Source organism: Herpailurus yagouaroundi, unplaced genomic scaffold (genome assembly GCF_014898765.1).
Source record: "Herpailurus yagouaroundi ecotype Mexico unplaced genomic scaffold, PumYag 142, whole genome shotgun sequence".
In the NCBI taxonomy this organism is placed as follows: Eukaryota; Metazoa; Chordata; class Mammalia; order Carnivora; family Felidae; genus Herpailurus; species Herpailurus yagouaroundi.
Window position 1 is genome coordinate 41199396 of NW_024412397.1, and position 15271 is coordinate 41214666.

Here is a 15271-nt window from a genome sequence, read left to right on the forward strand (position 1 = left end):
GGTCCAGGTGTCTCCCTGCAGTAGCTTCATTCGAGCGCTGGCTCCTGAAATCCCCCATGCCTTCCCCCAACCTCTCCCTCCCCAGGGTGGGCGCGCGAGCCGAGCTCCCCCGGCACTTACACGTGGCCACAGCGGGTCCGGACGGGCTGGTGCAACACCTCAAGGCACACGGAGCAGTCGAAGGACGTGACGGGCAGCTCCGGGTCCCCCCGGCGCTCCAGGGCCCGCGGGGCGGCCGAGGCGGCGGCGGATTTGCCGCTATCGCTGCTAAGCACGGAGCCCATGGCTGCGCCTCTCGCCCAGACAGCTGCCAAGAGTTCAGTGCCTGCTGCCGGGTTGTTTTGTTGTCCTGCGGTAGAGGAAGGAAGTCCCGGCCCAGCTGTGCTCGCCACCTCCCAGCGCGCCCAGCTACGGCAGCTTAGCAGCAGCCTCAGCCACGGCGCCCAACCTTCGTCTAGGGCAGAAGAGTGTGCGCGGCCGCGCCTGGAACTGGCTTTCGAGCGCAGCCTTAGCGGAGACGGGGAGGCGGAGGCGGCAGCCGCACCGTGCACGCTGCGACATCTCGTGCTCCTGGGAGAACTGAAACCTGAAACCTCAACTGCAGAGCTGAGGACCTGCGCTTCAGTGAGCCTTCCAGGCTATTGCACACAGCCTCCTTACCCAGTCTTGCAAGTTACAGAGAGTGCGGGCCTGGTCATGCTTTATGGGAACCAGACCCCACACGTAAGGTGCTGGTCCTATCTGCCCTGCACTGTGGGAATCACCATAGGCTACAAAGACGAAATTTGATCGAGTGTCGCCAGGACTTCAGTCATCTAGTCAATACTCCACTAATGGAGAGGTAGTATGGGGCGGTGAAAGGGTTCTGGAAACCCGGGTTCGAATTTCAACTGTAAGACAAGGATTCTAGTGCTAAATTCTACGACCCGGGTTTCCTTGGCTCAGGGTCTCCTGCTATTGTTGGTACTCTTCGCCCCATCCTCTTTTAGACATGACCAAATATATCATTTATTAAGTCACACATTTAATAAGACTTCTTTAGTGCCCACTGTATGCCACACTTCGTTCTGGTGATGGTGACACAGTTCCCAACAAGGAGACAAAATGCCAGTTTTCACAGAACTTACTTAAAAAAAACAAAACCGAAAACATTTATTTTGAGATAATCAGATTCACATGCTTATCATTTATACATAACACATAGTAATATATAATACACACATATATCATGCAGTAATACATGTAATACATATTAATCCTATAAACCTTACCCAGTTTCCCCCAGACTTTAATTTTAATGAGAAGATATAATCAACAAATAAATGAACAAGATCATTTCAGATGATAAGAGCCATGCATAGGGTAAACCAGGACTGAGGATGGGGATGGGAAGGATAAGAAGGTCAGAGAAGACTATTTGGATGAGGCAAAAAAGTCATTTGAGCAATCATGAATAATGAAAGGGGGTCAGCCATTCAAAGATGTAGGAAGAAGCTTGCTAAGCACTGAGACCAGTGAGTGAGAAAGCAACAAAGAGCAGAAAGAAGCCCGTGGAGCCAGAACACAGGGGGACAGTGGGGTAGATGGGATGTAAGATAGGAGAAGAGTCTGATCATACATACTCAATCTCATAAGCCAAGACCAAGAGTTTGGATTCTTTTTCAAAACCGTGATTTCATTTACCATGACTGCCTTAGGATTTCAAAAAGACAAGAACAAAATAAAAATGGAAGCAGAGAAACCAGTTGGAGACTACTGAATTAATCCAGGTGAGGATGATGGTGGCTGAAACCAGTGAGTTATCTGGGTTGAAGGTGAGAGATGGACAGACTTGGGATACATTTAAGAGAAAGACCTAAAGTGGCTTGCTAATGAATTGGATATAGAGGTAAAGGAAAGATAGCCATCCTTATCTTTAAAAGAAAAACAAAACCCTCCCTTGGTTCCACTTGTCCCTCAGCTCCTGCCCTATGTCCTCTTAAAGGCCAAATTTCTTGACCTGCTTCTTTACCATCTGTGTCTCCATTTCCGAATTTTCCTCTCTTTATCCAGTCCAAACTGGGTTCTGAATTGAACCACTCCACTTCCATCTGTCTAAAAGTTGCTTCTTCACCAGTCACCTGTGGCCTTCATGTGGCTAAATCCAACAGAATCTTTTCAGTCTTTTTCTTCCTTGACTTCTCAACTGCATTTGTAGGTGTTGAGCACGCCTTCTTTGTCGAGCACGCCTTCTTTGTAGAAACTCTTTGACTTTCCCTCTTTCTTTCTGACTGTTCTTCTCAGTCTCCTTCACTGGCTTCTTCATTTTCCATGGAAAAACTAAGTGCTGGAGGCCCTAGGATTCTGTTGTAGGGCCTTTTCTCATTCCTCACCCTCTCCCTAAGAATCTCAAACATCACATAGATTCTGTTACCATCTGGGTTCCAAAGACTCGTAAGTCTTTATCTCTATTCTGAGCCACTCAGATGTCCAACTGCTTACTTGACGTAACCACTTCGTTGCTTCAGGCACCTTCAGCTCAACATGTCCAATAATGAACTCATTATAGTAATCTCCCACCTGTTCTACTTCCAGTTGTTTATCCCTGTCTTAGTAAATGGCACTACAATCTAGCTGGTTGCTCAATCCAGATGCCTGGGAGCCATCTTGATTTCTTCCTTTTCCTCATTCACATCGAATCAATCACAATCCCAATTCACAATTCTGCCTCCAGTGTATCTCTCAGTACCTCTTGAACAGGTTCATTTTTCTCTATTCCCATGGCAACCACATGTTTTAAATCATTGCATTCTCTTGTGTTACCTGTTGCAATAGTTTGTATCTCCTACACTTGCCTCCACTATTGCCACTGTTCAATCTATTATCCACATTGCAACTAAAGTGATCTCTTGAAAAGCAAAATTCACCACATGCTTAAAAACATTTAATGGCTCTCCATAACCCTTAGAATTAAATTCCAGATCTTTAATATGATCTACAAAGCCCTGTGTGATCTTCCTCTTTCATTAAATATAATCAGTTAAGATGCCTTCAGTGGTCGGTATATTCAACTAAAATTGCCTTAATCAATAAGGATATTTATTATCTAATAAGATAAATTAGTCCAGAGGTGAGCACTTCCAGAGTTGGCTCAGTAGTTCAGTGATGTCTTCAAGTGTCCAGCCTCTTGCCATCCCAGTGTCTTTCTCAGGGCAGAAAGATGGCGAGAACAGCTCGAACAATCACGTCCACACAAAACACTCTCCAAAACCAGAAAGGAAAGATGGGAATTCAAAATAATTATTTTTGGCCCCATCTGCTATCACTCTCTGCCTTATTTTCCATGGTCCTAAATTTCTCTGTTTCTTTCAATTCCTTGAGTAACTAAGTTTTCTGTAACCTCAGGACCTCTACACATGCTTTTCTGGCTCTGCCTAAACGCTTCCTGCCAATACCCACCACTCTCAACTTCTTCCAACTCAAAGTTCAGGTCTTAGTTTGGTGATTTTCTACACCGCGTCCATCTCCTACTATCTCCTTGATTTTCTCATAGTCTGCTGCATTTGCCTTCCTATTAATCTTGCTTGTGACTCCTTCAAGAGTTAGAGATAGTGCACGTAAAGTACCTGACATGTAGGGAGTGACACATATATTTATATTTATATATGTAACTCAATACTAATCTCATAGGTAGACATTATTGTTCCCATTTTACAGGCTCAGAGAATTTAACTTAGCAAAGGCTACATAAAGCAAATAAGTGGCAAAACAGTGTTTTTATTCTAGATCTTTTGTTTTAAAAATCTATGTGCTCTTTACTAAGGGACTTGGGTAAAAATAAGAAGCACTTAGAATCTTAGAAAAAGAATAAGACAAAATTAAGTAATATAAAGCAGGACAATGGAATAGGGAAGGCTAGGTAAAATGAACTATCTAATATCATTTATAAGGTTCCTAATAAATTTATAAAGGTGACAATGACGACGGCGATGATGATGATGATGATGGTGTCAGCCAGAGAATAAATTTACGATTCAGATTCTAGGTCCTGGCTAGCATCAGAAGTATAAATTAGTATAAAGGAAATTTAAAAGCCTTATAATCAACATCTCTGATATCACATGGAGTGGGAAGAAAGACTTTTACTATATGACCTTTTGCACATTTTGACATTTGTACTGTGGATATCCATTGCAATAGATAAAAATTAGAACTTTTACATACAAATGTCCTTTAACTCAGCAGTTCTACTCCTTGAACCGATATGTGGACAAACATGTGCACAAGGAGGCACAACAGGAATGTTCTTTGTAGCATTGTCTATAATACCAAAACCTTGCGACCAACAAAATTTCTATTCATACAGGAATGATCACATATATTATAGTCCATACATACTGTGGAGGGCAATGCAATAGTTAAAAAAGAACAAGTAATGTTCTTTTGTTATAGCACTTAACTACATATCAGATATTAGTCTAAGTACTTTATACGTGTTCACTAATTTAATCCTCATATTAACCCTAGGACATAGGTAACTAATATCATCCTTGCTTCCAAGAAAGAGAGGTACAGATAGCTTAAAAACTTACCTTAGATCACATTTATGGTAAAAAACAGAGTTCAAAGTCCAACCCAGGAAATCTGGTTCCTATTTATTTATTTATTTATTTATTCATGAGAGTGAGAGAGAGCACAAGTCGGGGAGGAGCAGAGAGAGAGAGGGAGACACAGAATCCGAAGCAGGCTCCAGGCTCTGAGATATCAGCACAGAGCCTGAAGCAGGGCTCAAACCCATGAACTGTGAGATCATGACCTGAGCCGAAGTCGGACACTCAACCAATTGGGCCATCCAGGTACCTCTCAAGAAATCTGGTTCTTAATGTCTATGAACTTCATGCAATACTGGTCGTCCTCTACTGTGGATAACATGGAGGTATCTCTAAGACACTGTTACCTAAAAAAGCATGCTATGGAAGAAAGGGATGTTATTAAATAAAACAAAACTCAACATAAGGTACGCTTCTCATGAAGAATAGCATTATGTTTCTCACTGAAGGAAAGCAGTACAGTCCATTTTCAAGATCCTAGCTGTTTCTCTTGCTCACTGAGTAACCTTGGCAAGTTACTTCTTTGGTCTTAGTTTCCTCATTTGAAAAACACAGATAACACGTACTTGTAGAATTGTGAGAGACTGACTGCAGTAATGTTGAAACGCTTGCTCACTGTCTGGCAGGTAGCGTTAGTTCTCTCTCTGACACCGTTCATTTCCCATTCAGGAAGAGCCTACTATGTGTCCAGGTCTGCACCAGACACGGGGGTGGGGGTGGGGGTGGGCGCAACTGGGAGCAAGACCCAGGGAAGTGGACAGCTGTTGTTTTTGTTCCGCCAAGCATCTCCACTTCTTCCCTAACGACACCAGACACTCTTCATTTAGAGGAATTTTCTTTTCATCATCCCACAAGACTTCGTGGGGCTGCCTATCATAGGCTCTGCCTTTTACCTGTCATGGGCCTCCCTTGGCATGGGTAGAAGTTCCTGTTGCTGTGGTCTGCAGCTTCTCTGGTGTCTGTCCTTCCTAAGCTGATGCACTTCCTTTTTTATCTTCTAACTATGTAGCATCTTACCAGTACTTCCTTTTTCTTCTTGATTAATTTCCTCAAAGTTGAGTTTTGTTGCTTGCAACCAAACTTATGATGTTTTTGTCCTGTGTCCTCAAGGACTTTCATGACCTAGAAGGTAAGATGGACAAGAAAAGTGGCATTGCATTTATCACTTGATATAAGACCCATGTGTAGACAGAGAAACAGCAATGGTGCTAACTTATCCCAGGGGGATATAATGAAGAGGAGAGGAAACAAAGAACATTCCAGATAGAAGGAAACTGGAGTGAAGGAAAGAAAGGCAGAGCATTCTAAAAAGAAGGGACCTGGTGAGTATAGAAAAGAAGAAAGTTTGGAGCATCTACAAACAGTTCCTTGGTGGTTGGAGTTTTCAGCACAGGGTGGGTGATGGGGAGAGAAAAAACTGGAGACTTGGGCAGAGACTGTATGTATGAAAGATGTACGGGCAGGTTAAAGATCTTCAACTTGCTTTGTGACATTGTGGAGCCAATTAAGAGTTTAGGTAGAAGAATGACATGGCGAAATCTGCAATTTTGACAAGTCACTCTATGTCAAGAGTCGTCTAACTTTATCTAGCATCAGAATCACCTGAGTGGCTTGTTAAAATGGTCCCATTCCAAGATATTTGAATTTATGGCCCAGGGTGAGCTACAGAAGTTAAATTTTTTTAAAAAGTAGTCTCCACGCCCAATGTGGGGCTGGAACTCACAACCCCCAGATCAAGAATTGCATGCTCTACCATCTGAGCCAGCCAGGCACCCCAGAAGCTGCATTTTTAACATTTGCCCAGCTGGTTCTGATGCAAGGTTCAATGGGCCATTCTTTGAGAAATAGGATTGTATACGATGGGCAAGCAGCAGACCCTTCCAGTTACTTTGACAACAGCAGGGATGTCAGGTGGGGAGAGACTTACATTCATTCCTAATGTAATCCGTCCATGACCATGAGCCTGCCTCCTCAACAATGGCAACACTACACTGGTTAATATCCTGGCGCTGAAACATACATGCTTCTGAATTTATAAAGAGAATTAAAAAACTTCCTATCCATGAACCAATGGAACATAATAAAGATCCCTAGTGTGCTACAGAAATCTAAATATCCCAGAAATGATCTTGAATAGTGTTCAGCACACCTCCACCATCTGAAGTGTTGTTTGATAATAAAATGAAGGACTATTCTCTTCTTAAAGGGAGAAGGACATCATCACAAATGAAGCTCTATTGCATGAAAGACCCAGGAGATTGACCAGTCAAGGACCTGGATCTTTGGCCTTGGTTTCAGCAGAACTGGTTTTTACAATCTGAATATTGTCCTCAGTTTCCCTGGTAGCCAATCTCACTCCCAGATGTTGCTAGGTTTCCCAGGTAGCATGTTGGGGGCAGCTATTCCCATGCCACCCTGACAGTTGCACTTTACTGCAGTTGTGAACAGTCGCACTACAGCATATACTCAAAGCATGTGTTTACTCCAGGAATAGCTCAGTAAATACTTCCGTATTCTGTAACTTTTAGCCGGTAGCACAACTCCGTAATGATTGAACCAAATCCACATTCGGGTGTTTTACTTCAATGACCGTGAAGTCATGGCATGTTTAGAAGGGGAAAGGGTCACAGGAAGCATCTGACCTAATCCTCTCATTTTGCAGATAAGGAAGCATTCCCAACAAGGTGAAAGCGTTTGCATTTCACCCTTCACCATTTCAAATGGATACATTCGAATGAAAAATTCAGTCCCTATAGTACTTGGGAAGAACTGGCGTATTTATAAGAGATGTAATCTATTTGGGGAAATAAGATCACAAATGGTGAAAAGGTAAGTAACGATAAATGATGTAAATAATAGTTTATTTTTTTATTACAGTTTTTTTAAATCTCTACACCCAATGCATTTGTATACAAATATACAATCTTTTTGTGATTTTGCCCGACACCAACAATGATATAAATAGTTTGCCATTGGACATACATATCGGTATATACTGAGTATATGTAAATATGTTCCCATTATGGAAGGCCTCTTTAACCTAGGAGATAATAATTAAAGGAACAACAGATACTGTTTTGATTCATTACTATGGATCATGCACAATGTTTATTGCTGTATACACACACACACACAAATACATATATATGTATATAGACATATATGTATGTGTCAGTGTTATAACAATTAGACCATTTATATATACATATGTATACATGCATATTTCTATGCATATGTGTGTATATAGTTTAATGTTTATGACAACACTTCTTTCTCATCCCCTTTGCAAAATTTAAGCTCAGAGAGAAACTGGCCCAAAGCCAAACAATCTCTGTATAGTAGAGCCAGAGTTTGAAACCATATTGTTTCAGCCTCCTAAAGGTCTATACTTCTGACACTATACAAACATTGGTCTACAGCACCAATTTTTTCCATCCTACCATCAGATATAGAGGTAGGACTGAGTCTGTTCTGTTTTTGCTGCTTGTTCTTTTTAATGTGTTAGAAGTTTAACTTCTAAATCCAGAAAATAACATATGAATTGGTGAAAACAGGCAGACTTGATTTTTTTAAGGCGCAATATAGGTAACTTAAAGTATCTTAAAATATTAAAGATGTCCCTGGAATAAAGCAGATGTACATTTTACTGTACTGATTTTACAAATGGAAAAGTCAAGCATATAAAGAGGGCTAACACACTGTTTACTTCTAGCTGATGCCCTCAGAATTGGAAACAGAGGTCAGTTGAGAAATAAACACACAGAAATTATGGTAGAGGTTAAATTCCAATGATCTGGCGTGGCAACAACAACTAGAGTATAGATTTTATGCAGAAATTCCTGGGAAGCTTTAGTGGTAAGAGCTATTCCTCTGTGCCTCAAGCTAAAAGATCAATTTCTTCTTTTAAAAAATAGCATAGCAGTGGTGTGGGGTTTGGGGGCGCCTTGGTGGCTCAGTTGATAATTATCTGACTTCTGCTCAGGTCATGACCTCAAGGTTCATGAGTTCCAGCTCCACATTGGGTGAGCTCAAGCCTCGCTTCTCCCCCCCCCCTCTCTTTGCCCCTCACTCACTTGGGCCTTCTCTCAAAAAAAAAAACAAAAACAAAACCAAAACCAAAACAAAACAAAACAAAACAAAAAACAACTAGCATAGCGGTAAGAGTTGTGGGTGTCATTTTTTGACATTATATCAAAACTGGTATCAGTTGCACCATGTGAAAGAGCCACAGTGTCCTCAGACGTTGAAGTAAACAGCAAATTGCCTATAAGAAAGCGTTAGAACAAATACATTTTGTGTGTTGTTTGTGCTCCTCTTCCTCCCTCCCTCTTTATATTTGGTCTTTTATTTAAACCGTTGGAGGGGTGCCTGTGTGGCTTAGGCAGCTAAGCCTCTGACTTTGGCTCAGGTCATGATCTTAGTTTGTGGGTTCAAGCCCCATATCGGACTCTATGCTGACAGCTCAGAACCTGGAGCTTGCTTTGGGTTCAGTGTCTCCCTCTCTCTCTGCCCTTCCCCCGCTCATGCTCTGTCTCTGTCTCTGTCTCTGTCTCTCTCTCTCTCTCTCAAAAATAAATAAACATTAAAAAAAAATTAAGAGGGAGGCGCCTGGGGGGCGCCTGAGTGTCTCAGTCTATTAAGTTGGCACAGGTCATGATCTCACAGTTGGTGAGTTCAAGCCCCATGTCGCGCTCTGGGCTGACAGCTCAGGGCCTGGAGCCTGCTTTGGGTTCTGTGTCTCCCTCTCTCTGCCCCTCTCTCACGTATGCTCTGTCTCTCTGTCTCTCAAAGATAAACATTAAACAATTTTTTAAATAAAAAAAATTTAAGAAAAAATAAATAAACAATTGGAAAAGTGGGACAGGGGGGAGAGACATGGTCCATGCAGGTATTAGGTGCACACCCATGGACCAGGTGGGATGATGATATGTGGTGAGGCAAGTCTCCAGATGCCATGCTAGGTGCACAAAGCTTTCTCACAGCTGGTGCCCCGCCAGGTCAGGTGGGGTGATGGCTGGATGGGGTCACTCTCTGTCCCTGTACAATTAGCAAAATTGCTGAAGGAACAGATGTTATGAATCAGTGGATGCTGGATTAACTTTATTAATTTCACACTTCAACTGGATTGCTAAAAGTGTAGGATTTCTCCAACTTCAGTGCAATATACCAAAACAACATATCATCGCTGGTAATCAGAGTTTATTATAAGCACAATATCCAAGATTATAGAAAAGATCATTCAAAGGGAATTAACTTAAATCCATAAGTCCTTCTGCAAGGCACTGGGCAATTGGATACAGTGTGTTAGGAATTTGCCACAATTGTTTTTCAGCGTATGTATGTTTATATTGGCCATTTCCTTCTTTTATTGATTCTAATATAAAACTGGCTACTCTTCCAACATATGAAACCAGCTGCTATTAAAATGCTACCACGCATAGGGGCGTATGGGTGGCTCAGGCAGTTAAGTGTCTGACTCTTAGTTTTGGTTCAGGTCATGATCCCATGGTTTGTGGGTCCAAGCCCCACATCAGGCTCTGAGCTGACAGTGCAGAGCGTGTTTGGGATTCTCTCTCTCCTCTCTCTCTCTCTGCCCCTCTGGCTCTCTCTCAAAATAAATTTATAAGTTTTTAAATGCCAATATGCATATAGTGAGCAATTTTGTGATCAAAAACACATCAATACAGTCTGTCAGATTTGAAGCTATTAATTTTTTAGTTTACGTATGAGTCTAATCAAAGATCATTCCACTTAAAGAAAAATAAGCAGCTCTAAGTTTGCCTTCTAGTTAACCTTTATGGGCAATTGCTAACCATAATACATAAACTAACAAACTCAGTAGACTTAATGACAGTATTGTTGTATTAGGTTTGCTTTAGAGAATTATCTGAAACTCCATTGCCAAATGAGAATGGAGAGACAAAAGACTGGTCAAAACTGAAGTTATTAATGGTGATCTGTAGAGTAGCAATAATATAAAGAAGACTTTACATGGAATGAAGTTCATGTTAGAGTAATATAAAATTGACGTTAATCAAAGATTAATTCTGCCATAAACAAGAACTGTAGGAGTAAAACCTAAACAAAAAATCTAAACCGAACCCCCATGTCCCTGGCACATATAAGGCCTGACTCAGAAATAATGGCCTTTTCCATGGCATAGCTGGACCCTCCATCTAGCTTGTCTCCGTAGTATTAAAGTGAATACAGAAAACTCAGGTGATTCTAGGTCAGCAGTTGCAGAGGTAAGGGAAAAATCATTGTTTTCTTCACTGTAAGGCTCTGGAGAATCCTCTTTCAGGAGACAGTGGAAAAATCGATGCTAGATGCCTCTCAAGGAGATGCTACTAATGGTTCTGCTATTGTCAACTCATCTGTGAAAAAAAAAATTCCTTTGCAGTTAATCGATAGAGCAATGCAGCTCTGGAAACCTCATATCCTGTGAACTGCTGATCTCCCCAGGAGAGGAAGGCACCCTGCTCAGTCTCATTCCTGCAGGCCCTAGCAAAGACCATTGCTCACAGTGCCAATGATTTATGACTTGGTTCAGACAAACCAGCAGAAAATTTCCCCTTTTCACTTTTTATTTGTTGTTGAAATGGTATTTTAAGCAATTAAAGAAACTTTGTAAATGATACTAGATACTACTTATAAGGCACTAATATTGCCAGTGCAAGTGCATTACTTTTTCTATTGAAGCATAATCAACATACAACAATTTATTAGTTTCATATGTATAATATAATGATTCAACATTTGTATACATTATGGAACAATCACCCCAGTAAGTTGATTATCTGTCACTACACAAAGTTACAAAAAATGTTTTTCTTGAGATGAGAACTTTTAGGATTTGCTTTCCTAGCAACTTTTTTTTTTTTTTAAATGAAAGCTCTCTGCCCAATGTGGGGTTTGAATTCATGACCCCAACAAGAACTGTATGCTCTAGGACTGGGTCAGCCAGGCTCCCCTCTTAGCAACTTCCAAATCTGCAATACAATATTATTGACTATAGTCCCCATGCTGTACATTACTTATTTATTTTATAACTGGAAGTTTATACCTCTTGACTTCCTTCACCCATTTCCCATCTATTCCCATCTATTCTCTGTATCTATGGGCTTCGTTTTGTCTGTTCATTTGGTTTGTTTATTTTAGATTCCACATATTAGTGAAATCATACAGGCGTTGTCTTGCTCTGACTTATGCCACTTAGCATAATACCCTCCAAGTCCATCCATGTTGTTGCAAATGGCAAGATTGCTTTCCTTTTTATGGCTGACTAGTACTCCATTGTGTATGTATACACCATGTTTTCTTTATCCATTCATCCCTCAGTGGACGTTTAGGTTGTTTTCATATCTTGGCTATTGTGAATAATGCTGCGATGAACACAGGGGTGCATGTATCTTTTCAAATTAGTGTTTTCATTTTCTTTGGATAAATACCCAGAAGTGGAGTTGCTGGCTTTTATAGTAGTTCTATTTTAAATTTTTTTCAGGAACTTCCACCCCATTTTCCATAGCGGCTGCACCAGTTTACATTCCCACCCACAGGGGACAAAGGTTCCTTTTTCTCCACATCCTCAGCAACATTTGTAATGTCTTTGTCTCTTTGATAATAGCCATTCCGACAGGTGTGAGGTGATCTCTCCCTGAGGTTTTGATTTGCATTTCCCGATGGTGAGTGATGTTGAGCGTCTTCTCATGTGTCCATTGGCCGTCTGCACAGCTTCTTTGGGAAAATGTCTATTCAGATCCTCTGCCCATTTTAAAAATTGGATTGTTTTCTTGTTATTGTAACTCATTCATCCTTCACTCTTGGATGGCATTTTCACCATGTTAAGTGGAAGAAGTGGCATGAGGCCAGGCAGCCTGTAAGTGGTAGAGCTGGAGTGTAGACACAGCTTGTGTGGCTGAAATTTCTGAACTGAAACTCAAGTCTCTGTTGTTTTTTTTAAATTTTTAAAAAAATTTATTTTTGAGAGAGACAGAGGGAGAGACAGAGTGTGAGCAGGGGAGGGGCAAAGAGAGAGAGATACACAGAATCCAAAGCAGGCTCCAGGCTCTGAGCTGTCAGCAAAGAGCCTGACATGGGGCTCAAACTCCCAAACTGTGAGATCATGACCTGAGCTGAAGTTGGAGGCTGAACCAACTGGGCCGCTGGTAAAACTGCTTTCATTTCCTTGTATTGTTGCTCATATGAATATTGCTGCAAACTTCTTTTGGGTTTGTTGTTGCCCCACTGTCTCTCTCCTTTTGGGTCAGCAGGAGTAACTGTTTTCCTAGAAATGACCTTGCACCCAACACGCCTCCCCCAGCCACCAGTCACTGTTTATTAGTTCAAAGATGGCTGCCTGACCCAAGCTGGGTTGAGAAGTTTGCTCTGTAGGAATTTTGAAATTTAGGCAGAGAGATTTCAAAAGCTAGGGAAGGAGAGAGCAATGGCGGGAGGAGAGAAAATGAATCCATTTCTCTCTGCTTTAGCTAGAACATGTAAAATTCGGAAGCTACATGTAGTCATATTCCACTTTTTGGACTGCAGGATAGAGAAGAAAGCCTTTGGGGAGTGACAAAAAGGGAGAAGCACCAGAGAGAGACAGAGAATGAGGACTCTTGGGTTCTCTACAGCATTTCAGGCTTTCTCTCTTCCTGAGGCCCAGCTGTGACTCTGTCCTTGGATTCTGTGAAATGTGTCAGTTTTCCAAAAAGTTCTCTTTTGCTTAAGATAGCTACAGTTGGCTCTTGTCATTTGCCACAGAAGAGTCTGAATGAATATTTTACAAAAAAAAAAAAAAAATTCTCTAGGCATTTCCCCAGTTGTCTGTCTCATAAACATATCGATAGGACTGGAGGGAAGACAGTGTGAGTCAGGTCTGCAGATGTCCCTGCCATCAGCTGCAAGCAAAGACAATCTGAGTCACGCTGACTTAACCAGTCAGGAGACTCACTGGCTCATGTGGCTACAAGCCCAGAGCAAGTGCAAGCTGTGGGGTGACTTAATCCGGAGGTAGCAGCACCATTTCCTTTTGCCTTGCCTCCTCCTCCATGACCTCTCCCTCTCAGGCAGGTGCTGAGATAACTACCACGTACAACTTCAAGGAAACTCTGCTACTGTCCCCAGTGCGTTTTCACGGCCCTTAATTCTTGCTACCATTCCTGTGGCCAGGGCAGTGTCGTGTGCTGAGGTGGGGCCTGAGGTCCTGAACCAGCATCTGGAATGTTGGATGCAGGACAAAGATTCATCCCTAAGATTATGGCTGCTCCTGTAGGGCAGGGGTGGGACAGATGATGGAGTTTCTTCCACAATCTGCTCAACGTCCCTTGGGCTCGCTGGCATCCTTAAATGCACTCCTTTCTCTTCTTTGTTGAGAAGCAAGAGTTATGAACAGCACTGGCTGTAAAGGCAGACTGCCTGAGATTTTTCAGATTTCTGGCTTTCCTCTGAGTCCTGTTCCTGTCTTCAGCAGCAGCTGCCCCTGTCATGATTCTTGCTTAAAGAAAACCCTGAGGTCTTTGGTCTGCACTGAGGAGCCTTTGCTCCCCACTGACCCTGATATGGCTGCTGACTGCCCCTTCTGAGATAGCCGGGGAGGCCAAGGATGAGCCAGGGAGCTCCCAGAGTCAGGGATCCTTTTGGCCATGTGCAAGCTGAGCCCGCTGCCAAGATTTATCTGGGCTGATCTGCTTCTTGTAGTAATTTGATGTTTTTCTTGGCCCTGAATTTCTCAGCAGTGATACTGGGTATGAAGGTAGTTGGCATGAAATGAGTACTACCCAAGTGGTTGAGAGGCAGAACAGAACTCTCAAAACGGAATGCCTAGGCTTGGATCCCAGCTTGGAAGCTTACCAGCTGTATGACCTTGGACGGGCTACTTGATCTCTCTGCCCCCCATTCTCTTCATCTGTAGAACGGGGTTAATGATGGGTTGTGAGAATTAAGTGAGTTAATATATGTGAATCCTTTTGAAGAGTGTCTGGTACATAATAAGCCCTAAGTATTTCCTAACAATATTGTTATTGTCATTTATTATCTGAGGTTGAATTCCCAGGAAGTAGGTTCTGGGATAGGAATTTAGGTACAGTAAAGTTATCGGGCAGTACTTTAGGATCGACCACTGTGAGTGAGATTGGGATCGGGCAGAGGGAGGAATTTATCTGTGATGCAGTTGTAATGGAGCCCATAGGGAGAGGTGGGCAGGGAGTTGTCCTTCTTTGAAGCCTTTGTACCACCTCTCACTTCGCCTCCCTACCCCACTATGAATAATGTTGGCTGCCGGCTTCCCCTGAGGACAGACGTAATAAGGAGGTGGGGCAATTTCTAGGGTGAGACCTGGCTGTGAGCCCCTAACAGACATCACGCTTGGAATGAGTGCTTTGGTCGTGGAGGAGCGATCTGGGTAGTGCACTGCAGCATCCACAACATACATCATCCTACATGACCCACTTCTGAGATGCATTCACCCAGGAGTCAACCCAAAGACGTGCAGTTGTGGGATCAGCAGCAGCTTCCACCATCTGGGCACTGTGTTGTCATCTTTATCAATCCCAGCTATAGCTCCTCAGGGGGCCTGTGTCTGAATGATAAATCGCCCCCAGCTCCCCAGTATACAAAGAACAAGACAACTGATTAAAAAATGGTAAAACAGAAGGCTGGACAATAACACACCGTTCCAAAAACAT

At 42.4% G+C, this 15271-nt stretch overlaps 1 protein-coding gene across 3 annotated transcripts in view; it reads right to left on the reverse strand.

Moving 5' to 3' along the window:
• The window catches only part of RNF125 (ring finger protein 125), a 96616-nt gene that overhangs the window by 39282 nt on the left and 42063 nt on the right, over nt 1-15271 (reverse strand). For all 3 annotated transcript variants that reach the window (XM_040479154.1, XM_040479153.1, XM_040479155.1), the window contains exon 3: nt 121-1126. In XM_040479154.1, coding sequence (XP_040335088.1) covers nt 121-284 — 164 coding nt within the window. In that variant the 5' untranslated portion in view covers nt 285-1126. The remainder of the gene's footprint in view (nt 1-120; nt 1127-15271) is intronic.